Raw genomic sequence first — 27,375 nt, 5'->3', positions numbered from 1 at the left:
ACGGGATCAAAATAAAAAAATATCACAGAGGAATTGGGCTGGATAGATATTTGGAGGGTAATGCACGCGAAATTGAAAAAGTATTCATGTTTTTCAAAGACCCATAAAAGTTTATCACAAATTGATTTAGTTTTCACCAATGAAAGGGGTTCGTCCGAAATTGAAAAGGTCAAATATGGACAGCGTGGGATCTCAGACCATAACCCAATCATTACAAATATAAAAACAAATAAAAAAAAATTAGTAGACGGATGCACATAAAATTTGGGTGGATAAATATATTGGGTGTACATGAAAAGGTTGCGAAAGAGATAACAGTTTCTTGATTGGAATGAAGGTTCAGCAGCAATTAATATAGTTTGGGAAGCTGCAAAGGCATATATCAGAGGGAGTTTCACAAAATATACAGCAGGGTATAAAAAAGTGTTAAGGGAAAAAAATATTGGATATGGAACACGAGGTGGAAAGATATGAAAATAAGTATATTGGAAATCCCACAGGTAAAAATTACAAGGAATGGATAGAGGTAGAATCCAAACTGGAAGGTGAGCGGCTCTTACAGGCTCAACAACAGAAAGAAAATGATGTAACAGATAGTTATGTTTTTGCACATATACCGGGTAAAAAGCTAGTGGCTTTAGTGGGGACTCAGATTAAAAAAAAATATTATATTCACTGCTTAACAGATAAATTAGGTCATAAAACTACCGAACAAGCGGCTAAAATAGAGCTACTCAAGGAATACTTTCAAGACATGTATAGTAGTAAGATAAATATGAATTTGATACAAACACAATATTTCCTGGAAGGTATTACTAGCTCTACGTTAACAAAAGAGCAAAGTGAAAAATTGGAGGCCCCCCTAAAGTATTGTCTAGTATCACCAAGAACAAGGCCGGAATAGATGGTATCCCGTTCGAAGTGTATGCTCAATATAAAAAAATATTAATCCCCAAATTACTGGATATGTTGGAGGATTCGAGGAAGATAGGGAAGCTGCAAGATTCACTGAGAGAAGCCCTAATTACATTGATTTTAAAACCGGGGAAGGACACAACCCTTCTGGACTCATACCGTCCCATCTCACTAATTAATACCGATAATAAAATTTTGGCCAGAATTTTGGCAGCTAGACTTAGAAGTGTGGTTTCGGGACTTGTGCATGAGGATCAGACGGGATTCATGTCAGGTAAGACTACAACTGATAATATTATGCGCTATTTCGTGAACACCCAGCTTGAACCCACGAATTGCGGTGAACATTTAATTGTTACCATAGATGCCTCAAAGGCATTCGACACTGTAGAATGGCCCTTTTTGTTTATAACACTGAAGAAAATGGGTTTTGGAGATCGCTTTATATAATGGGTAAGGCTGTTGTATACAGAAATCTCAGCAAACGTTATATTAAATGGGGAGTATTCTGATAATATCGATATTGGTAGGGGGGGTTAGACAGGGGTATCCCCTTTCCCCCCTGCTTTTCGCTATAGCTTTGGAGCCATTGGCAGATATGATTAGGCAAGATGAAGAAATCGTGGGTTTCAGGTTTGGTGCGCACAAGGAAAAAATTGCCTTGTATGAGGATGATATTATGTTGTTTGTAGGCTCACATAGATCACTTATGTAGATTTTCCAGGTATTTGATCAGTATGGTAGATATGCCGGCCTTAAGATAAATTGGTCTAAATCGGCTTGTGTCCCGATTGATCCTTTGAACAATTTTATACCAGGAGCATTGGAAATGAAGAAGAGCAATAAACCCGTTAAATATTTGGGTATTCAAATAACCCCAAATCCTAAGGAATATGTCCACTGAATGTGATCCCTAAAATACAAGAAATTAGGAAGAAAATAGATGTATGGAAAAGACTATATGTGTCGATGGCAGGTAGGATCTCTTTAGTAAAAATGTGCTCATTACCCTCCCTGAATTATATTCTGTGGAATGCACCGTCAATAATCAATAAATAATAAAAAAATATTTAAAATAATTGCTAGCCTATTAATGGGTTTGATATGGCGAGGGGAAAAACCAAGGATAAAAGCACAAACATTGTATATTCAAGAGAGGGAGGGGGGACTATCAGTCCCAGATTTGGAATTATATTTTATCTCCGGCCATATAAAAAATATGATAACGTGGAGTAACACACAATGATATCCATGATAGCAGGGATTAATGAAAGGTTGGAGAATTGTACTATATTCCAGCACATAGAAGCAGGAGTGTTGACACAACAGGAAAGTAGAAAGATACCGCTGTTTGAGCTGATGGAAAAGGTTTGGAAGGAAGCAAGGGCCTTCTGGACCCAGGCCGGACTACATGCTGATACCATACTGTGGGACAATACTGCCTTAATAGAATTAAAAGAAATCGAACAAGAGGTGTGGTGGCGGCATGGAGTCTACAAACTGGGCAGATATGGAGACAGGGGGATATAATATCATATGAAGATCTCAAAAAGGAGTATGGTTTGGGTAATACAGAACTTCGTTTTTTTATATACAAATAAAACAAATACTGAGAAAGCTGCTGGGGCGGGGCATTTTGATATCTACCCTTCCGCAGCCATTAGCTGACATTTCTGGTTTAAAAACAGGGGGGAAATTAGTCTCTAAAATATACCAATGTCTGTTAAAACAAAAGACTAAGAAGATAGCAGTAAACAGCCTAAGGTATAAATGGCAAGACGCTATAAACCCCCAGCGAGAAGAATTTTGGGAGTTGACTATACAGGGGAAAAAATGAATAGAATAACCCAATTTAACATACTATATCGCCTTTACTACTCCCCCAAGTTCCTAATGAAGTGCTACAAACCCAAAGTCTTTAGATGTCTAAAGTGTGGGGAGATAGGGGTGGATGATATTCACATACTCTGGACATGTCTGAAGATCCAGGAGTTCTGGAGAAAAGTCAGTGATAGAATAGAGTAATACCATGGTATTAAAGTCCCTAGCCAATTCGAGATATGTATTCTGGGAGTGATGGGGAAAATGGAAATCTCTCTACATCAAGAAATAGCCTCCAAATTACTTTTATTACTTTTTCAAGCTAGGAGGTGTATTATCCGATACTGGGGGGGGTAGTGCTGTACCCACGATTAGCGAATGGGAGAATCTGGTCAGAAATTCACTGGCTTGTGAGGATGCTCATCTGGTAAATAAAAAGAAAAAATATAGATTTTTTAGAATATGGCAGAAATGGTTGGTATAGGGCCCCGAGATGGGGGGAGGTATTGGCTGGGGCTGGGGCTGGGGAGAGGAGGAGATGGAGAGAGGATGATATAAAAAAAAAAAAATTCGGCTAACGAATAAGGGTGGTGGGGGGGTTGATGGGATGCAAGTCTTATTACATGATATTAAATCAACTGTTTCTAAAAATGAAATTGTATGTTAAAAAAACAATAAATATGAAATAAAAATAAAAAAATAAAAAGAGTAAATACCAGCGGGGCCATTTTTAGATAACACCCTTAGGAGAAGCCCCAAGCAAATCTGTTCATCGACTTCTTAACATAAAGTAACTAGAAAAGCTACAATTTATGGGGAAATTGTGTGAAGTGTTCTTGCCTCCACCAGTAGTCTGTAACTTGAGTGGGCGGAGTAACTGTTGTGTGGTTGGAGTGGCTGGAGTAACTGTGGAAAGGCTGGACTGGGCAGAGTAACTTTATGGAGTGGGCAGAGTAACTGTTTGGAGTGAGTAAAGATAGTAAACATTACACGAACTAATTGATTGATCAAATTTACATGGCAAGCTTGATAGAGTGAAAAATGCATTTCAACTTTTATTTATTTATATAGCACATTTAATTGCAATGTTGTTGCCCAAAGTGTTTCACAGTTACATTAAAACATACAGACGTGGACAAAATTGTTGGTACCCTTTGGTCAATGAAAGAAAAAGTCACAATGGTCACAGAAATAACTTTAATCTGACAAAAGTAATAATAAATTAAAATTCTATAAATGTTAACCAATGAAAGTCAGACATTGTTTTTCAACCATGCTTCAACAGAATTATGTAAAAAAATAAACTCATGAAACAGGCATGGACAAAAATGATGGTACCCCTAACTTAATATTTTGTTGCGCAACCTTTTGAGGCAATCACTGCAATCAAACGCTTCCTGTAACTGTCAATGAGACATCTGCACCTCTCAGCAGGTATTTTGGCCCACTCCTCATGAGCAAACTGCTCCAGTTGTGTCCGGTTTGAAGGGTGCCTTTTCCAGACTGCATGTTTCAGCTCCTTCCAAAGATGCTCAATAGGATTGAGGTCAGGGCTCATAGAAGGCCACTTTAGAATAGTCCAATTTTTTCCTCTTAGCCATTCTTGGGTGTTTTTAGCGGTGTGTTTTGGGTCATTGTCCTGTTGCAAGACCCATGACCTGCGACTGAGACCAAGCTTTCTGACACTGGCTAGTACATTTCTCTCTAGAATTCCTTGATAGTCTTGAGATTTCATTGTACCCTGCACAGATTCAAGACACCCTGTGCCAGACGCAGCAAAGCAGCCCCAGAACATAACAGAGCCTCCTCCATGTTTCACAGTAGGGACAGTGTTCTTTTCTTGATATGCTTCATTTTTTCGTCTGTGAACATACAGCTGATGTGCCTTGGCAAAAACTTCGATTTTTGTCTCATCTGTCCACAGGACATTCTCCCAGAAGCTTTGTGGCTTGTCAACATGTAGTTTGGCATATTCCAGTCTTGCTTTTTTATGATTCGTTTTCAACAATGGTGTCCTCCTTGGTCGTCTCCCATGTAGTCCACTTTGGCTCAAACAACGACGGATGGTGCGATCTGACACTGATGTTCCTTGAGCATGAAGTTCACCTTGAATCTCTTTAGAAGTCTTTCTAGGCTCTTTTGTTACCATTCGGATTATCCGTCTCTTAGATTTGTCATCAATTTTCCTCCTGCGGCCACGTCCAGGGAGGTTGGCTACAGTCCCATGGATCTTAAACTTATGAATAATATGTGCAACTGTACTCACAGGAACATCTAGTTGCTTGGAGATGGTCTTATAGCCTTTACCTTTAACATGCTTGTCTATAATTTTCTTTCTGATCTCTTGAGACAGCTCTTTCCTTTGCTTCCTCTGGTCCATGTCGAGTGTGGTACACACCATATCACCAAACAACACAGTGATTACCTGGAGCCATATATATAGGCCCAATGGCTGATTACAAGGTTGTAGACACCTGTGATGCTAATTAGTGGACACACCTTGAATTAACATGTCCCTTTGGTCACATTATGTTCTGTGTTTTCTAGGGGTACCATCATTTTTGTCCATGCCTGTTTCATGAGTTTATTTTTTTACATAATTCTGTTGAAGCATGGTTGAAAAACAATGTCTGACTTTCATTGGTTAACATTTATAGAATTTTAATTTATTATTACTTTTGTCAGATTAAAGTTATTTCTGTGACCATTGTGACTTTTTCTTTCATTGACCAAAGGGTACCAACAATTTTGTCCACGTCTGTACATTTATAAAAAAAACATTAGCAGCATTATCGAGTCTAGCAGATGAAGGTAATTTTTCTAATCTGTTCACCATGACATGTTTCCCTTAGGAGCTTCCTCAGACAGCTGTAAAGTGAAAGTAAATATCCCAGCATGCATTGCAGCAAGCATCTTCAGAGGAGTAGCCACATGCCATCCCCGCCCACCTCTGTTCCTATAGAGACAAGAGCCCCTCAGTCTTCTGTACAGACACAGCAATAAAAAGCACACCTCCAGCAGTAGAGAGGTCCCTTCACTGGAGGTTGCAATCTTCAAACGGTCGAAGTTTAAAAATTACAAATCCTACAGCGTAGAGCTTTATATTGTAAGAATCACAAGACCCAGACCTACATTTTGATACATAGTATGTCTCTGATATATTAAAAATAATAATTATTAATAAATACATATTAATATAATATTAAAAATGAAGGCACAGTCGCAGTTTAGAAATTGCCCTTCAAATTTGAGGTGGCTACAGTGGAGTTTCAATGAATGTCAATGGGCGGCATGAGTAGCAAACAAATGGTCATATTGTGAAAACTATAAGGCCTATGGCTTAGCCGTGGACATTTTTAGTGGCAGTAGGGATAGCTGAACGTTTTGATATACTATTTGTGTAGGTGGGCTTGAAAATGAGGGAGTGGTGGCAGTTTAGAAATCATGTCCTGATTTTTCAGCTCCCACTCTAGCTTTTGTCAGCTCCCACTCTAGTTTTGAACATTCCACCATTCATTCCTAAGGGACCAATTTCGCCACAAAAACGCAGATATTTCGTGAACCATTCAGCTAAACGTTCCACAAAGTGATAGCACACCAACAGGGAACAGTCCGCACGTTTCGGCATATTACTGTCTATGTAGTGTAATAACTGTGGGAGGAGTTCGGGTGGTAAATTTGGCTATAATAAGAATATATATGTGAGATGACAGTAAGTGGTCTTGCCATGCAAGAACACTTAAATATAGATTTTTAAGCATATAACAATAATTTTACATGTGATACTTTTTTGATTTGTATCAAGGTACCTATTGCAAGTCCAACCTTTTTTTTGAAGGATCTTCTGACTAAAACCTGCCATACACATGAGACCATGGTTGGCCACATTGCTTTTGTACAAACAATCCTATGAGCAGTATGACAGGCTAAACTGGCCAAACAGGGAGACAGTTTTTTTTTAAACTGATTCACTGAGCACAATGGCAGATGATCAGCCAGATTTGGTTGAAATTTTCCAACATGGTCAATAACATTTTCAGCAAAAAAAAGGTCACATTTGTCCAAAATATGCACCGCCCATGCTTTTTAACAGATGGGCATCCAAAATGTCATGAAACCATCCATTTGAGCCGATTTTAAAGGGGTTCCCCAGGAATTAAGAAAATGAAAATACTTAAATATCACTTTATTATAAATTTATTCCCAAATACCTTACATTAGTTATAAGGGCTCATTTTGTCTAGGGAGAAATCATCAGGGGACATAAAATGGCTGCAGTCCTATTAGTACACAAAACCTGTCCTAATCACACAGGTGGAAAAGTTACTTCACAACACTGAGCTAAAGAGCTGCCTCATCCTCCTCTCTGCTATGCTTGTCAGGGATTATGATCCTGAATATAGATAAGATCTTCAGCTAAATGGAGTTCATGAGGAGACATGAAGTACAGAGGGGACAGGACAGACCGGGGAAAATGGAGACTGCATACAAGTGCTGCTGCTCATCAGCCACATCCCCACCTCCTCTCTGTACTTCATGTCTTCTCATAGACTCCATTCCTACAGAAATTCAGATGAAGATCTTATCATCTGTATTAAGGATAATTCCTGACAAGCAGGAGAGGAGCCTCAGGCAGATCTTTACCTCAGTGCTGTGAAGTAACTTGTCCTCCTGTGTGATTAGGACAGACTTTGTTTGTACTAATATGACGGCGGACATTTTATTTCTCCTAATGATTGCTTCCCAGACAAAACGAGCCTTATAACTAATGAAAGGTTTTTGGGAATATATTTATATTAAAGCAATATTTAGTATTTTCATTTTCTTAATTCCTGGAGAACCCCTTTAATCTTATGTGTATTGCCAGCTTAAGATATTTATTTATTTTACTTGCTTATATAGTACCAACATATTCCACAGCACTATCATCACTCATTGTCCCCACTGGAGCTTATAATCGAAATTCCCTCTATCAGTATGTGTTTGGAATGTGGGAACTGGAGTACCCGAAGGAAAAAAACACTCCGAGAACATATAAACTTCATGCAGATGTTGATCTTGGTTGGATTTGTATCCAAGATCCCAGCACTGCAAGGCACTAATGCTAACCACTTAGCCACCGTGCTTAAAGGGGTTGGCCACTTTCTGGCTACTTTTGACCAATGTGTAGGTAAGATGACTATATGACACTTACTAATATACCCTTTGTTGATTTTCTATGCTGTTTGCTATATTTTATAAGTCATGTCTCCTTGCTGGGCAGATCTTCTGTGCAGTCCACATAGAAGACCTGTTCATAAGTTGGCCGTTGATGGAGGGTCATGTGACAAGGCAAAAATAACTCCAGACATGTCTTCTACACTCAAATACACTATGCAATGTTGAGAGTTTAGTGCATGTGTTGTGTGTTTTAGTGGAGGAGACTGAGTGATATGCCTGGTCACATGACCCTCCATCAGCAGTCATTTTATGGACAGAACTTGTACGTTGACAGCACAAAATACTTTACCAACAAGGGGGCATACCTTATGAAATACAGAAAGTTGTGAAGAATATCAACAAATATTACTATATTACAAACACATTTATCAACAGCAGCCAGAAAGTGTCCAACCCCTTTAAGCTAGAAGAACTCCTAAGGCCTCTTTCACACTTGCGTTGTCCGGATCCGGCGTGTACTCCACTTGCCGGAATTACACGCCGGATCCGGAAAAACGCAAGTGTACTGAAAGCATTTGAAGACGGATCCGTCTTCAAAATGCTTTCAGTGTTACTATGGCACCCAGGACGCTATTAAAGTCCTGGTTGCCATAGTAGTAGTGGGGAGCGGCATACTTACCATCCGTGCGGCTCCCGGGGCGCTCCAGAATGACGTCAGAGCGCCCCAGGCGCATGGATGTCGTGTACATGCGATCACGTGATCCATGCGCTTGGGGCGCCCTGACGTCACTCTGGAGCGCCCCGGGAGCCGCACGGACGGTAAGTATGCTGCTCCCCACTGCACTTTACCATGGCTGCCAGGACTTTAGCGTCCCGGCAGCCATGGTAACCATTGAGAAAAAGCTAAACGTCGCATCCGGCAATGCGCCGAAACGACGTTTAGCTTAAGGCCGGATCCGGATCAATGCCTTTCAATGGGCATTCATTCCGGATCCGGCCTTGCGGCAAGTGTTCCGGATTTTTGGCCGGAGCAAAAAGCGCAGCATGCTGCGCTATTTGCTGCGGCCAAAAAACGTTCCGTTCCGGAACTGAAGACATCCTGATGCATCCTGAAGGACGGACTGTCCATTCAGAATGCATTAGGAAAATCCTGATCAGTATTCTTCCGGCATAGAGCCCCGACGACGGAACTCTATGCCGGAAGACTATAACGCAGGTGTGAAAGAGCCCTAAGCAATTTCAAACTCAGAGCCAACCTAATTTACATGAAGATGACTGATGGATGTATACCAATGTGCATTTTAATCATGCGTTTTTGAAAAATTGCATTCTCTGATGCTGCAAATTCATTTTCTGAATCAGATTGTTTCATGGGTCAGTAAAGTAAAATAGAGTATGTCAGTTTTCTCTTACCCAAGGGTTAGGGCTAAGATAATCAATCTTTACATGACAGGTAGCAATTAAGAAATATGTATATGTGGCTTGATTGGTTTAGGGACAATCCTTGCTACATGATAGCTCAGATGAATACGCTTATTTCACAACATAATTGTTTTTAGTGCCACTTAGAATTAAATGAATTCATCATGCACATGAAGAAATTCATTGACTGATAAATGAGGCTTAATTCTTTAAATGAAGAGCAGTTTTGCTTGCTATTTTTCCAATTTACTCTGGCAATGATTCAATAATTACTTGGAAATTCGCAGAAATAAGATTGAGATATGCAACAGTTTTCAAGCAAACATTTTAGTGTTATTATTATTGTAAATTTACTGAATTATTAAAAAATCTGTGTCTCTAAAAGTTTGTCTTGATTTAGGCTGGGTTCAGACCTGAGCGTCCCGACCTGAGCGCTATGTATGCGCGATTCTCCGGCGTCTCATATACGCGGCTCCGGTAGTATGCGAACGCCCATTTTCGCGCGTTCCCGGAAGTCTATGTACGGGAACGCGCGACAAGACGCCCCAAAGAAGCTCCTGTACTTCTTGGGGCGTCGGGTGTTTTACAGCGCGTACGATCGCTCAGGTGAGAACCATTCCCAAAGGGAATCATTGGCTCTTGCCTGTTGAGCGTTTTACAGCGCGTAGGAACGTGCTCTAAAACGCTCAGGTCTGAACCCAGCCTTAGAGTAAATTCAATGTTGTTTTGATCTTTTAATATTTAGATAAAAATAATAATTGTTTAACATCGGTAGAAATTGATGATAATGTCTCTCAAGCACTGCGAAATATGTCACCACTATATACTGTATTTTTTTGCTTTATAAGACGCACCTGGTTATAAGAGACAACTAGGTTTTTTAATATGAAGGAAAATCAGAAAATAAATATTTTTCATCTGACTTCACATCAGACTCCCAATCTTCATCAGACCACAGTTCAGACCTCCATCTTTATCAGACCTCAGATCAGACCCACAAACTTAATCAGACCTCAGATCAGAAACCACAATCAGACCCCCAATCGTCATCAGACCTCAGATCAGACCCCTAATCTGTATCAGACCCCCAATTGTCATCAGACCTCAGATCAGACCCCAATTGTCAGACCCCAAAATCTGCTCTTCCTGCACTCACCACTCCCTAATTGTCTTCTGGGCCCCACAATACACTGTGACCTGATGACACACAGTGTCAGGTCATAGTACACACCTACATGCACTACGTAATGACACTATAAGCCTTCAGGACAGAGCAGCACGGGGCCCAGAAGAAAACCAGGGATCCGTGAATACAGCAAGTGCTAGCAGCGCTACATTTGTTTCTCATCCAGCTTCCTGCATGTCAAACCATGACTGAATGAACCTGCACTAATATATGTGATGTCAATAACATGATTTTTAGGTATGAAGCTGCTCTGATATTGATGACATATCCTAAGAAGTAACAGCTTTAAAGGGAGTCTGTCAGCACATTTCAGCATATTAGACCGATCAAATAGGGTTATATGATCCACCCAGAACTTAAAAACGGTACCTTTGTTGTAGAAAACAGACTTTTCTTTTAGCCGAAAATGAACTTATAAGATTATGTTAATGAGCCCTCTCCAGTGCCCAGGGCGGTGTCTCAATCCTCGAAACCCCAGGCAGCACCTCCTAAACGGCTCATAACCCCGCCCTCCGTGCGCCTCTGCCCGCCCGTTTACTCCCCTCCCCTGTCCTTTTCCTCTGCGGCTGTGCGGTCCAAATCGTAGCGGGCGCATGCGCAGTAGGTATTGCGATGCCCTGCCAGGAGCGGGCATTGCATTGCGCATTAGCCCGCTACGATTTGGACCGCACAGCCGCAGTGGAAAAGGACAGGGGAGGGGAGTAAACGGGCGGGCAGAGGCGCACGGAGGGCGGGGTTATGAGCCGTTTAGGAGGTGCTGCCTGGGGCTCCGAGGATTGAGACACCGCCCTAGGCACTTGAGAGGGCTCATTAACATAATCTTATAAGTTCATTTTCGGCTAAAAGAAAAGTCAGTTTTCTACAACAAAGGTACCGTTTTTAAGTTCTGGGTGGATCATATAACCCTATTTGATCGGTCTAATATGCTGAAATGTGGTGACAGACTCCCTTTAATTCTTTTCCACATTTTTTTGCCACATGGGTTTTACAGTTTAAACTCATGAAAAACATACAGTCAAACATCACATTTAAAAACTGCTCTAAAAATCCTTGTGCACTGCTCCTGCACCACTTTCCAACCACATCTTTAAAGTGTCTGCAAACAAGACTTGGATTACAACAGGTCACTGCCGAAGTCAGGCATGCAGCAGTCAGATGACTGCTAGGCTTGTGGCGTGTTTATATTTTAAAAAGGGGTTGTCTTCAGGAGATTAGAATCAAATGCAGGTTTACAGGGTACATACAATCTTGCAACCATTTAGAGATGCATTAATGCAATAAAATGATCGTAAAATGTGTAAAAGGAAATTAAAGGAAACCTGTCACCATGATTTTGCACATAGAGCTGGGGACATGGGCTGCTAGATGGCCACTAGCACATCTGCAGTACCCAGGTCCCATAGCTCTCTGCGCTTTTATTGAGTTAAAAAACTGTTTTGAGTGATATGCAAATTACCTGATATGAGTCCTGTAGCCGGAGATGAGTCAAGCGGAAAGGAGCCCAGCACCGCCCCGCGTCCTCCGAATCTCCTCCTTGCTGGCTGACGTCACTGAGCTGAAGCGCCGAAATCTCACGATGCGCGAGCTAGCGCATGCGCAGTTCGTTCCCTGTGCTGATGCCAGCACAGGGAATGAACATGATGCCGACACTGCGCATGCGCTAGCTCGCGCATCGCGAGATTTCGGCGCTCCAGCTCAGTGATGTCAGCCGGCAAGGAGGAGATTCGGAGGATGCGGGGCGGTGCTGGGCTCCTTTCCGCTTGACTCATCTCCGGCTACAGGACTCATATCAGGTAATTTGCATATCACTCAAAACAGTTTTTTAACTCAATAAAAGCGCAGAGAGCTATGGGACCTGGGTACTGCAGATGTGCTAGTGGCCATCTACAACCCATGTCCCCAGCTCTATACACAAAATCATGGTGACAGGTTCCCTTTAACTTTTAGCTTTCCTTTTTTTCAAGTGGAAACATTTCCTGTGCAGAAGTTAAAAACATTTGTGTATAAAGGCATATGATATGGTGCAAGATATATTGATAAGCGGCTCACTAATAATAGATAGGCACGCTTCATCAGGAATAAGTCAGAGACCTGAATATCATTGAATTATTTATTGAGTATTCCCCTAGACAGAGCAAGATAAAAATATCCTTCAAATATATTTGTAAACTCTCCAATTAAATAATTATAAACTCTCCAAATAAATATTTATTTGGAGACTTTACAAATATATTTTAGGGATATTTTTATCTTGCTCTGTCTAGGGGAATACTTAATAAATAATTCAAGGATATTCAGGTCTCTGAATTATTCCGGATGAAGAGTACCTATTTCATATGACATGGTACCTACACAATACGAAAGCACCTCCAAAACTTGTTTTAAAGTAAACACTCTGTGATGTAGGATAAATACCCCAAAGCAGTACCATACCTTTCTTGTGAAAATTTGTCTAATCCTGATAATTGCTTCTTTGGGGCATTATTGGTCTACCCATAACACTGTTGAGCCACTCCCCCCTTGAGATTTTAAAGGTTGTGGCAATAACGCAAGGGAATCCAGGCTGCTTCGTTTGGGGCATGATTTCTCCGCCTCTAACACCTCCCAGCCCCTCCCCCTTTTTAGATTTCAAAGCTTGTGGCGATAACACAAGGGAATCCAGGTGCACTGAACAGAGGGTCCCTACTCATGATGTGCCTATAACCTTATTTGAAATGTTTTGGAATAAACCAGAAATAGACCGCACTGCTGTGTGAGGTGGCCCGGATGGGTGCTCTCAGCCCACAGATTCACCCAATCTATAAACTACAACAATATTTCAAGAGAAGGGCTGGGCACTCACTATATATGGAGTATGTGGCACTTTATTAGATAAAAATGCTATAATACTGATAAAATTAGCAATGACAATAATACTGATAAAAATATATTGCAATCAACAAATAGGTCTGGCCAGACTAAATAGTACCTTCTCAGTAAAAAACTATTAATTAGTAAAATCACAGAGTTCCAATCAAACGCAATGGTTATCCTTAAAGGGAGTCTGTCACCACCATATGGCCATATACAGTGCTTACATGGCTCTGTAGCACACCTATACAGGATTGTAGTGGTACCTTTGTTCTTTTCTTTAGACTTGCACCAGCAGGAAAAACGAAGTTTAATTCATACGCAAATGAGCACTCGTAAGTGCCCAGGGGCAGCGTTCAGTGTGTAAGTGCCCAGGCTGCTCTGCCTTCTTTTCACTTTACTCCTCCCCAGTCTCTTGCCTCATCGATAGGTCCGGACTTGGAGGGCGGGCAAAGGCAGAGACTGGGGAGGAGTAAAGTGAAAAGAAGGCAGAGCAGCCTGGGCACTTACACACTGAACGCCGCCCCTGGGCACTTGCGAGTGCTCATTTGCATATGAATTAAACTTCGTTTTTCCTGCTGTTGCAAGTCTAAAGAAAATAACAAAGGTACCGTTACAATCCTGTATAGGTGTGCTACAGAGCCATGTAAGCACTGTATATGGCCATATGGAGGTGACAGACTCCCTTTAAATCCAATGTCCAAAAATTTCGCATCAATAGACACAAGTCCAAAATTTTGTATAAATGATCATATGAAAAGAGTGGCATTATATTCAAGATATTCGATACAATGTCCAAACATCTACATATAATCGTAGGTTATCCGAATTTTTGTATACTGGTTAGTCTGTATGAGGACCAAGTTACAACATCAAGAGATAGGACTCTGTGCCGATTATATTCGTCGCAAAATGCTTATTCCATCTATGGTTATGTTGTTTACTCACGAAACAGATGTCTGCAGGTGGATCAAATCGACAGTCCGCGGCGTACCACCACTGAGGAAGGTGCCACTAAGAGCCCCGAAGCACGTTTGGTACTGGATGCCCTCATTCAACACAAGGACCACCAACTTCTACAGCTCTGAATTCCTCTGGAGAAAACTTATTGAGGACATATCACATGCATTTGTGGAGCTGTGGACTGTGGAAGAAATCACTGGCGCCAGTAAGTGAAAGCTTGTTAAAGTAAATGACATCAGCTGTCGAAATTCCTTGAAAACTGCTGAAGGAAGTCGCACATTACTATTCCACAAATAAAATCGATACTCATGTGAATAAAGCAGTAACGGAGGATCGCATCTGGATCACCACGCGGGACGCCGCGGACTGTCGATTGGATCCGCCTGCAGATATCCGTTTCGTGAGTAAACAACATAACCATAGATGGAATAAGCATTTTGCAACGAATATAATCGGCACAGAGTCCTATCTCTTGATGTTGTAACTTGGTCCTCATACAGACTAACCAGTATGTAAAAATTCGGATAACCTACGATTATATGTAGATGTTTGGACATTGGATCGAATATCTTGAATATAATACCACTCTTTTCATATGATCATTTATACAAAATTTTGGACTTGTGTCTATTGATGCGAAATTTTTGGACATTGGATTTAAGGATAACCATTGCGTTTGATTGGAACTCTGTGATTTTACTAATTAATTGTTTTCACTGTGAAGGTACTATTTAGTCTGGCCAGACCTATTTGTTGATTGCAATGTATTTTTATCAGTATTATTGTCATTGCTAATTTTATCAGTATTATAGCATTTTTATCTAATAAAGTGCCACATACTCCATATATAGTGAGTGCCCAGCCCTTCTCTTGACTTATTTGAAATGATTCTTAAAGAGAAAGTTTAGCCCTAGTCTAATTGTCATGGCACTTTTTTCCCCCCAAAGACACCCCCGTTTGTCCGCTGTTGGCCCCGTGGATTTAAAGCCTTCTATTATAATGAGCCGACTCGGTATACTAGGCGGAGACTCGAAGTTTCGCTGGGGGCGGTTCTCTTCTTCCTGACTGTGAGTGCATGCAATCAGAGCGCACCGCTCTTAGCCAGGGAGGAGCTCATTCAACTGCGAGTCTCCGCCTAGTATAACCGAGTCGGCTCATTATAATATAAGGCGCCGAAATCAACGGGGCCAACAGCGGACGAACTGGGGTGTCTTTGGGGGGGGGGGGGGGAAATCCATGGCATCAGTGGGGGCCACCATATAAGGTAAGACCATAATTAGACTAGGGCTAAACTGATTAAAGGTCCTCTTTAGGAAAAGTATGGTCATGTCTCAGGGCTGATTTTGGAGGTGACAGACTCACATTAAAGCAGAAAAACATCGTCAAAATCTAGGAGTTAAGACAGTTACTGGGCTCAAAAGTAAAAGAAAAATGACTAAAGAAACATAAAAAAGAATGAAATACCATTGCAGTGGTTTCCATCAAAATAATATCCTATGCCGCAGCTACTGATGCATTGCCCTTTCAACAAGGCCAGCGGAGGTGAGCAGGATGTGCACTGGTTGGCTAGTGGGCCGGAACATGATGGACAATCTTTGTGACAAGCTGGGGAAACAAAGAATAAAACAACAGATGCTTCATGGATGAAATATTTCTGAGGACTAGAATTCAATTCCCAATGACTAAATTGTCAGATGCTGTAAAACTATGCTAAATTAAGACTTAGCCTTGCATTTTTCCAATGAGTGAAGCACATGTAAAAAGTAACGACAGATAAAGGACCACTTGCATAGATGAAAGCATGTCTGGTGCTATACCCGCAGGTCACTATGCAAGGACAATTGCCACAGACTGTTAGATATTAGAAAAGTATCATCCAACACCAGATACAATAACCTGGTGTAACGGACAAGGACTCCAAAAAACTAATTCTTTCAGTATATTGACACACAAATCCAATCTTACCAGACTAAGCATGTATTCTAAAGAAGATCACTGCACAAATTTACAAGGCGAGAACATTAAGTGCTGCACTGAACATCTTTTCATGTATCACTTGCCGTTCTGCTAACTGCACATTGTCACTTACATTGTGACAGATGACATTACATTACTGGTAATAGCTGTTGTTTATTGCTTGTCATTCACAATCATATCTCTACCGATTTGATTTCTTTGTGCCACTTTTCCACCAGCAATGTAACAAGCTGACTCTAATTGAGATGCCTAGGAAAATCTGTAATTTAGCAAGATAAATAGTACCGCTATATATCCCCAATATGGGCTGTCTGTCTGCCTAGGATACATCAAAATGCTGTCAGTGGCGCTTGCACTCAGCCTATAAAGAACCATTGCATAATGTATATGGAATTTTAACATGTTGCTACCTAACCTATTGTTCTAATTAGACGCCAAAACAAAAAAAAAGAACAAGATACAAGTCTACAAATGGGCAATTAAAAATTTCAGTACAATATTTCTAGTGCAATGTGTTAGCTTTACTGAGAATTTGCTCATTAACAACTCAAACAATTTGTCTTGACAACTTGTCATTGTGTTTCGTTAGTTATGTGAAAACTCATAATGTACAAGGTTTCAATGCAAAGATAACCATTGTGTACATCATATTATATAACCTATAATTGGTAAGCAGAATGGTAAATGTGGAGGGGGTTACCATCATAACAATAATTGCAAGATGGATCAAAAAAAGGAAAATATTAATAAGAATAGTAAGCAGTCTGTCAAGAGGTTATTTTCTAGTTGTCTATAGCTTTTTTCCATTAGCAGACTTCGAGGCAGTGCTAAGAGGTTCTAAAGGGTAATAAAACTATACTGGAGAACCAGTCATTGTGCAGTTCCTCTGTATTTTAACTCAAAGTCCGTGGTGGAAATTCATTAATACTCATTTTTAACTTTCGGCAAAATTAATGTGCCCCTTATTATGAGTTATATAAAGTCTAGACATTATAATAATCTATCTGCAACAGTACAGACGATTGCATTACTAACCTACTTTTCGAAACAATCATTATCATCATTGGTGCTAATGCTTTTGATATCTGTATTCTAATTGACTAAGGGAAAATAACTATTTAAGGTCTATGAGCATCGTTGGGGTCGTTTTTTATGATTGCATAATATAATTTTGCAATTGGTTTTTATTAAAACTTTTCAACAGTTTTTGTTCTACAGGGTTAGGTTTCAGTCTATCTGTTTGGGAACACAGCAGGGCTCAGAAGGGAAGGAGCGCTATTTGGCTTTTGAAACACAGATTTTACTGCAATGGGTTTCAGTGCCACATCGAATTTGCAGCACCCAGGTACCGGTACAGTAAAAATCCCAGGAAATAACAGTGCAAAACATACAACGTAAGCTACAGGCAGCATTTTATAGAGCAGAAGAAGCTGAGCAGATTGTTACATATTATTGTGTGGAAAAGATTCAGTAAAACTTGTATGTCATTTATTTAAATTCCTGCTCATTCTGGGCTTTGAAGTCAGGGAGGCGATTCAATCAGTGATGACTGTGCATACAGAGAGAACGGTCAACCATTGATAGGACCGCCTCCTTGACTGCAAAGCCCAAAATGAGCAGGAATTTAAATGAATGAAATACTGTTTTACTGAATCTTTTTATTTTTTTTTAGGCATTTACACTGACATTTGGCCTGATCAAAACCTGTCTCTGGCAGGGCCTGGTGGGCTTCCGTACATGGCAGGCCCAAAGGCCTTTGTAAGGCTTCTGGATGCCAGGGCAACCATAGGGACCTTGCCATTGCATCGCAGGAGTCCAAATCCTCGGGCTGCCAGGGCAACCACTGGAATTTTGCAATTGCATTGCAGAAGTCCAAAAGGGCAGATCGGTCCCTCTGTAAACCCCTATGATGCAACGGTTACTACGGACTGTGGCATCCAAGGGGTTAAATGCCCAGGATTGGCACTAACAAAGATCTAGGCCTTTGTAGCAGGGTGTCAGCTGTATGCTACAGCTGACACCTGCTGCTGATGGTGGCAGCTCTGTACCTGAGCCGTTGCAATCTGCATGCTGTTAATGTACGTCATGGTGTTTTAATGTTCTGCTTGTCATGCCGTACATTAACGGCATGGAGCGGGAAGGGGTTAATAAAGACAAGTTTAAAACATTATTTTTACCATAAAATGAGCAAAATGCTATCCTAAAAAATTCTTCCCAAAATTGTTTATAGCTTTTTACAATTTGCAGGTCAAAAGCAAAAATATTTCCTACCTATACACAGCAGTCCATCATAGTCAGCATAATAACCTGCTGGACACTGCAGCACACATTTGCCTTGGTGAAGGATTCTGCCTGTGGCACAGCTTAAGCATCTGCTGTTCTTTGAAGAGCAAGCATGGCATGATGGGTCACAATCTTAAAGAAAAAGATAGAGCGCATTAAAAAGAAAGCAAGATAAAACTGCAACAAACACCAAATACAGCTGGCTGGAGCTATACATAATGCTGAATACGGAAGCCAGTGTGCACTTGGAGCTCAGTATCAGCTTGGCACTACGAAACAGTGAAACAGATGGCCATTCTGAGGAATAGAGAGGAGTGAGCCAGGTCACTATAAAACTGTGCCATAACAATTGTAATCCATTCACTTTCTGTGTTTTCAAATTGGCCAAATATCGTTCATTTTAAAAAGAAATAGCACGTTTTCAGAAAAAGTGACTGGTTTGTAAAATGTCATAATAAAAAGAAAACAGGCTATTTGACAACATCAGCCCTACAAAACCTTGTAGACAACATAAGGCTGTCTAACATGCAGGCACAGATCTAAAGATTATCAATGTCTACATCTTGCACACACAAACAATATAGAGATATAGGTGCAATGTATGTTAGTCAACACATGCATGTGGGATTGGCTAGTGTTGTTCACATTAATATGTTCAACTTATGAAGAACATGAATGTTCCTGGCCACTAAAGACTGGGAATTATTAAGGTTTATCTGGTAAAAGCAAGAGCGAGGCGCTATAGAAGATGCTCCGTCCGCTAACGTTATGGTGGCATACTGGTCTGAGCAACAGATGATCTGTCTCTAAGCACTGGAGTCAAACCTAACAAAACACACGACCATTGGCTGTTTTGCTGTCCCTAAATTGCATGGATACCAGCCGTGTACATTCTGCATTTTGTGGATCGGAACGTCCGGCCCATAATAGAACTGTCCTATCCTAGTCTGTAGTACGGACAATAATAGGACATGTTCTATATTTTTTGCGGAGCGGCCATACATAAACAATACATGCGGAGTAAATTCCATTTTTTATGTGGACCCATTGAAGTCAATGGATCCACATATAGGCAGCAAAAAGAAACGGGGGAAAAAAAGGTTTGTGTACATGAGCCGTTATGTGTGGCAAACTGTCACACAAGGGGAGCCGGCTGTAACGCATAACACATCAATGAAGCGTAACAGAAGGCTTGTGTGCAGTACCAGTTATAACCTGGATGGTGGCAGACGTTCTGATTTTGTCTGATATATTGGTAAGTATTGGAGATGAATGGCTTTCCTGCCTCATGCTGAGAGCTGTAGCTACCTGTTATAGTTATGCTAACTCTAAGAGCGTAGATGGCAAACTAACTGAGAATCCATTTCAAATTAGCTTTTAAGTGGTTCACAAAAAAATATAACGTCCAGGGCGCCACTGCTCCTTCACCAATAGGGGGTTGTAAGCCTCGAAATAAAGCTTGTGGACTATGCTCAACAAAAAATCTATAGCACTACACAAGGATGTCTTATGCAATGAAATACATTTTATTCCAAACAATATATCCAGGTAGATTTCCAGTATACGATCTCATTGCCACATAAATAAATGCCTGCCATTTCGGGCCATACATGAACTTTTTTAATGGTACATCTATGGAAAAAACTGTATAAAGGTAAATACGTGTAAGCATGCCAGGATAAGATCGTCAAGAAAATCAAAGTAGAAAATTCAATAATATTCCCTGAGATATACACCTACACAAAACTGGTGACTGAAAAAACATATAGCATGTGAGCGAAAAAACAACAACTGTGAGCAGAAAAAAATAATGAAAAATATACACTAGAAAATATCCCAAAATAAAATGAGCAAAAAGACATTGACATTTCAACTTTCAGAAACAGACAAAGATATCTAATATTTGCAGCATCCTATGGATGCAGTTTCTGCACCTGTAAACCTTGGTGACAGAGAAGGAAATGAAGTACTTCTATGAGACATTATAGTTCTGGCAGCACGGTTCATTCACCCGCCTGATGGACTACAGCACGGCCTAAAGCACTCACCCAGCTCCCGCTACCTCTTTTACTGCAGACAAGTGGCTGTGGCAGGCCTCTGAATCTTTTCAGTTAAACACCGTGCTGCTTACTCAGTCAAATAATGATCATGAAGAAATAAAAAGGCTCTTGGCCTCTAATCAGTTATAGCTAGGATCTTGTTCGCACTATCTTTGCAACGGTTAAAAAAGCATTAAATCGAACCTGTCATCAACCTTATGCTAACCTCACTGAGGACAGCATAAATTAGTGACAGAAATGCTGATGTCAGCAGTGTGTCATTTATGAGCTTATAGTAAGTGGTTACTGAGAACCAGCTTTATAATTATTGCAGCCCAGGCCTGGAAAAGAGTCCAATCTACCTGAGAAGAGTCATGATTATTCATAATCTCCTGCTCTCAGGGGCGTCGTTAGGTCAGAACATTCGGGGCTTGAGCCCCGGATGTTTTGACCAGTGCCCCGAATGTGTCTTTATTATCTAATGCAGTTTTTCATGCCAGCGAAGTCATTTTCACACAATCTCCTGCACAGCCCGGAGCCTGACTCCGCCCACTCATGTGACTGATCACGTGCTCCTGACATCATAAAAGGTCCTTTTGCCCACTAGCAACTATCATCTCCTGAGGTAGGGAATGTGAATGGAGCATTTCTAGGTGCATGTTTTGGCTGTATTCTGCCCTCTGCCCTGTACTGTACCCCCTATGCTGCACTGTGCGTGCCTCCTGCCCTGTACTATACCCCCATGCTACACTGTGTATACCCCCTGCCCTGTACTGTACCCCCTATGCTGTATTTTGCCCCCTGCCCTGTACTGTGCCCCCCATGTTGTATTCTGCCCCCTGCCCTATGCTGCACTGTGTGTGTGACTCCTGACTTGTACCCCTTATGCTGCACTGTGTGTGCCTCCTGCCCAGTACTTTACCCCCTATAATGCACTATGTCCCATATGCTGCACTGTGTGTGCCCCCTGCCGTGCACTGTACCCCCTATAATGCACTGTGCCCCCTATGCTGCACTGTGTGTGCCCCCTGCCCTGTACTGTACCCCTCTAATGCACTGTGCCCCCTATGCTGCACTGTGTGTGCCCTCTGCCTTGTACTGTACCCCCTATAATGCACTGTGCCCCCTATGCTGCACTGTGTGTGCCCCCTGCCCTGTATTGTGCCCGCTATGCTGTACTGTGCCCCCTGCCCTTTAGTGTGCCCCCTATGCTGCACTGTGCATTCCCCCTCCTTTGCCCTGTACTGTACCCCCTATACTATACTGTGCCCTGTACATTGCAGCCTCCCTTCTCTGTTTCTAGTGCTTGCCACTTAGCACTTTCATGGCACACTAAGGCCGGTTTCACATCACGTTTTGCCATTCGTCTAATGCAGGAGTAGGCAACCTACGGCACTCCAGCTGTTGTGAAACTACAACTCCCAGCATGCATTATTGCTCTTCTCTTCTCATAACTCCCATAGAAATTAATGGAACATGCTGGGAATTGTGGTTTCACAACAAGCTGGAGTGCCGAAGGTTGCTGACCCCTGGTAATGTATACATAAAATGTATATGTTAACAGGTGACTCAGACTGACACCATCAAAAAAAATGATACGTTAATGTATACTTTTTTTTTAACAGACTTTGCAGGATACAAAAGCGTAGTGTGCTGCGCTTTTGTATCCCATTTACCAACGTAAACATCAAACGGATGGCAAAAATGTGATGTGAACTCTCCCTTACATATGCACATATGGGATGCCAGGATAGTCATGGAGGGGGTGGAACCCCATACAAAATTTTGCTGTGGGGCCCAGTCAGTTCTAGCTACGCCCCTGGCTGGCAGGGCCGGCCGCTCTGACTCTCCTGCACTGCGCAGCCCCGCCACCCTAATCCGTATCCTGCAGTAATTGAACTTTAAAACAGCGCTCATGATCTCATTACTATTTTAAACACTCAGCTCCGGAAACATGTAGTGCGGGCGGCGCTCGCTCACTGAGGTCACGCGCCTGCTCCTCCCACTAGGCGGCGCAGGCGCGTGACATCAGTGAGTGAGCTTCGCCCGCCTGTTACTGGAGCTGAGTTTGTAAGTCAAGATAGTAATGAGATGAGCGCTGATTTAAAGTTCAGTTACTGCAAGATACGGATTACTGAGGGGATGATCTGTGGGGTTGCCCAGATGGCTAGGCCCTTCACAGTAGTTATTAACCCCTTTCAGCAGTCCTTCATTCACTGAAGGGAGTACTGCTGAAAAGGGTTAATAACTACTGTGAAGGGGGGACTGCTGAAAGGGGTTAATAAATACTGTGAAGGCCCATGGGGGCGTGGCTTCACAGGGCATGATACAATGGGCTTGTGCCCGAATGTTTTCAGACCCTAGCAATGCCCCTGCCTGCTCTCCTGCCCATCTGCTGATGATTGGCAGTTCTCTCCAGTCTCTGTCAGTCATCAGCAGGAGTCCATGAATAACCAGGACTCTTCTCAGGTGGCCGGGACTCTTTTCCAGACCCAGTCTGCAATGATTGTGATGCTGGTTCTCAGCAACCACTTACTTTTATCGTATAAATAACAGACCGCTGAAATCAACTTACCAGTCTCTACTTTTTGCTGCCGTTCGTATGGGCAGCATAACGTTGATGACAGGTTCCCTTTCAAATGTGCATCAATATCACTGGGGGTGGCATGGCAAAATGTATGCTTGTGCAACATAGATCCACTAACATGTACAAGACAAGGAGGGGACATTCACACGACTGTGTATTTTACAAAATACGTGAGACATCCATGTTGCATCGTTTTGTGTTTTTTTTTTTCAATGGGTTTGTAGTCCGCAATTTTTCAATGGTCCGCATTTTGCGCCCAACAATGGGAAATGTTATATATTTTAGAGCAATGGACATACGGCTGCAGAAAGCACACAGATCAAACGTATGCCCATTCCGCAAAGAGTTAGAATATGTCCACAAATTGTGGACCACGGACCCATTGATGTCAATGGGTCTGAAAAAATTGTTTTTTGTTGAGCGCCTCGATCGTTCATCTCGAAATCAGCGGTACATTTCAACAGCACGATCATAACGAACGAGCGTTCATAGGAACGCTCATTAGCGATAATCTGTGCAATTCTCAGCCCGTATAAAGTGCCCTTATGGCTACCTTAGGACAGGCTATCAACAACAGATCGTTGGGCGTCTGACACTCATACCCCTGCCAATGAGCTGTTACCTTGTAGCTCTGGCGGGAAGCAATGGACTGAGCTGTCCTGGCGCCAGAGCTACAAAGAAACAGCTGATCAGCATGGGTGGGAGTGTCAGACCCCCGCCAATCTGATATTCATGGCCTATCCTCCTGAACCACCCCTTTAAGCTATTCAGAGAATTAAAACATTACCAACACATGAGGAATTAAGGATCGCTAACACTGCTGGAACATCTAATAAAGCAATGTATCAGAAACTTATTTTTTTCAGTTTCAAAAGCAGAAGGGATAAATCTAAAACGTTTTCTGGGGAAAAAAAACTCCAACAAGCACTTTAGTACAGTAATTGCTTCATCTGTTGGAAGCTCTGTGGTAACAGGGAGTGTAATGTTCATGTGTGATAAAATAACACCTATATTTCACGAAAACAGCAGCACTTGCTTAGGCTATAAATACATTAGTCCTTAAAGGTTTGCAAGACTGAATGTGTGAGGAATAGAAATCTGAAGTTAATGGAAAATAAAATCCTAAAGAAATCCTTGATTTACCTTTTAGTAATGGTTAAAATAATCTTGTTGGGAAAGAACTTTTTCTACTTAGCAAATATTTAATTTGAATATCCAAGAATCTGCCCGGCAATGAAGAGAAGCCATGCCACCATTTTTGGCAACAGGCTAGGTAAAAAAAACACAGTTATCATCACACAACCAGAACAGTAGTAACTAATGAATGTTCCTATAAAATGACTGCAAGCAGATATCTTAACAGTCTGAGGAAATGGACACAAAATATATTGGTAAATTATATAAATGTTTTTCATACAAAAATTATATTTATACACTGAAACCTGAATATCTCTCGCAGTGCCATCTAGCTACCATACTTTCAATTCCAGGGTAATTCTACACTTAAAAAGTTTCAGCCATATCGCCATTAATTTTCACTAGATACAATTCTTTATATCTGCTAACTTTCAAAAACGAATTGGTGCATACATGGTATGCTTAAAGGGGTTATGGCATATTGCTAAGATATGCCATAACATTATGTCTGTTTATGGGTTAAACCCACCAATCCTGAGAATTAAAGGGGTTGGCCCATCTCAGACTTTGATGGCATATTGGTCGGATATTTCCAAAAGGTACAGGTCCCACTTCTGGGATCTACTCCTTTGTCCAGAACGGGGCCCCAAAGTGAAGGAAAGTGCACTGTGCATGTTCGGCTTGCTCTCCAATCACTACTATGGGAGTCCAAAAATCAAAACTCCCATAGCAGTGAATGGAGGGTTTCCCCACTTGCGTGGTGTGCTCTCCTTAACTTCAGGCGGCCCATTCTGGAGATAGGTGTGGGTCCCAGAGGTAGGACACACACCTATCTGACACTGATGTATCCTAGCTATACGCCATCAATGTCTGAGATGAGACAACCCCTTAAAGGGTCTGCAGCGCTGTTGAAGTGCTGCCTCCCTTTCACTGTTTTTTCCTGCAGAAATGTGCCCCTGTTGCCCGATTGGAAATAACTGCAACACAGTCACTGTATACTTTATATTATAACATGACATATAATATAACACAACCATGTAGATAGCAAAACAATGCACTACATAATTTCCTTATTTTGTCTGGTACGGCCTCCATAAATCATCCGCCTAATGACCAGTTCAGTCATTCCAGCTCTGCCTTGTTTCTTCACAAGGCTGCAAGCCTCATATTTCACACATCGACTGCGGTTAGCAAAACTGGTGTACACTACATGAAAGATTCTCGATTAATGCCAACTAAAGATAAATCAGTAGATATCTTGTTGTTCAAGGCGCATTAACTTAAGCTTTCATATGTTACAACATGCTCTACTAATGCAATTATTTATTCTTGGGAAATGTGATCAGTTTTTGCTCAGAGAGACATATTTGTTCTTCCCGAGGTCATACAAGGTAAAAGATAACTGCTCAGAACAAGAATTACCTGCACAGGTTCCATTTTGTATATAGAATCCCGGACCACAGCTGTCTACACAGTGACCTCCACGTTTCACTTGTAATGGGTCTTTGCATGTTATGCAGTCACTTTCTGAAGGTCCGTGACACTCAGAGCAAGAGTCATGGCAAACTAGATGACAGAAGGGGAGGAGAAGTTAAAATCCAAGTACAGAAGACCTTTAATGAAATAAAGAATGAACAACTTTTTTATTTCTTTTTTTTTTTTTTTTTTTTTTTACAAAAAACGGATGTACTAACAATTCGCATTAACAGCAATTGCTTCATAAAATCTTCATGTCTATATAGCTCCCATGAAATGCGGGTTCATGTACAATAAAGGTGTACACATTATGGAGGCAGATCATTCGACTGCTATGGATCCCTACTAGAGAAGGGACATAGCCCTGGAAAATGTAATCCACATTTCAAATACATGGGGTGCAGCGGTGCATGGCTCTAGTATCATAAATTTTTTTTTTCTATTGGATCCTCCTCTCTTCAAGGCAAGGATAAAAAAGGAAGCAGATTTAGGCCTCATGCACACGACCATATGTATTTTGCTGTCCGCAAATTGCAGATCAGCAAAATATAGATATCATCTGTGTTACATCCATATTTTTGCAGACCCACTGACTTCAATAGGACCGTGGTCTGTATTTAGTGGGCAACTATAGGACATGCTCTTGTTGCAGAATAGACATACGGATGTAGAAGGCACATGGATCATCCATGTGCTTTCTGCATTAGTAAGCCCATTCTGCAAAAAGATAAAAATATGTCCTCAAAATGCGGTCCATGGATGCATAGAGGTCAATTGGGTCCCCTAAAAAAATGTGGACGACACACAAACTGCATCCGTATTATGCAGATTTGTGATTTGCGTACTGCAAAACGGATGTGTTTATGAGGTCTAATACTTTCTAGGATTCAGATAGTATAAGCTTAAAGAGGCATTCCATCGCAAACATTGATGGCATTACGCTAGGATATGCCATCAATGTCAGATAGATGTGGGTCCCACATCTCGGACCAGCTCCCCTTCTCCAGGACGGGCCCCCAAAGTAAAAAGAGAGCAGCCACGCTTGCAAGGCCATCCTCCATTCACAGCTATGGGAGTTCCGGAATTAGGAGAGCGCTGGCTTGGCTATTTACAGCAGTCTCATAACGGTGAATGGAGAGGTGACCGTGCATGCGTGGTGTGCTCTCCATTCATTGCTATGGAACTTCCAATAGTAGCCGAGCAAGGACGCCCTGTACTAGAGATAGTAGAGGGTCCCAGAAGTGGGACCCACAACAATCTACATTGATGGCATATCCTATTGAGATGGGAATACCCTGGGAATAAAATATTGATAACCTACATATCCTCCGAACACAAACCATGCTATTAATGTTGGATTTGATGCCAGTTTTTGTGCACTGCTTATTCCCTAATATAATAATAATATACTATTTGGAGTGAAATACATGTCATCAGTTTATCCTTAGCTGACTCAGTTTGCCTTTCATATACAGGGCATGCACACTCTTGTCTTCGTAAGACAAGATTGCATGCCTGTGTGTTCAGGTTTAAAAGGAATCAAAATGATGTGGATTTAA

The 27,375-nt window shown here is 41.5% G+C and overlaps 1 protein-coding gene across 1 annotated transcript in view; it reads right to left on the bottom strand.

The window, feature by feature from the left end:
• FRAS1 (Fraser extracellular matrix complex subunit 1) overlaps positions 1–27,375 on the bottom strand; it is a 436,383-nt gene that overhangs the window by 202,347 nt on the left and 206,661 nt on the right. Inside the window, exons 15-17 of the mRNA XM_044304452.1 lie at positions 25,763–25,906; positions 18,566–18,709; positions 15,782–15,922 (exon numbers count right to left, since the gene is read on the bottom strand). Coding sequence (XP_044160387.1) covers positions 15,782–15,922; positions 18,566–18,709; positions 25,763–25,906 — 429 coding nt within the window. The remainder of the gene's footprint in view (positions 1–15,781; positions 15,923–18,565; positions 18,710–25,762; positions 25,907–27,375) is intronic.

The sequence above is a fragment of the Bufo gargarizans genome, chromosome 1 (assembly GCF_014858855.1).
Source record: "Bufo gargarizans isolate SCDJY-AF-19 chromosome 1, ASM1485885v1, whole genome shotgun sequence".
Lineage (NCBI taxonomy): Eukaryota > Metazoa > Chordata > Amphibia > Anura > Bufonidae > Bufo > Bufo gargarizans.
The sequence above is the reverse complement of the archived record's forward strand: the minus strand, read 5'-3'. Positions and strand labels throughout refer to the sequence as shown.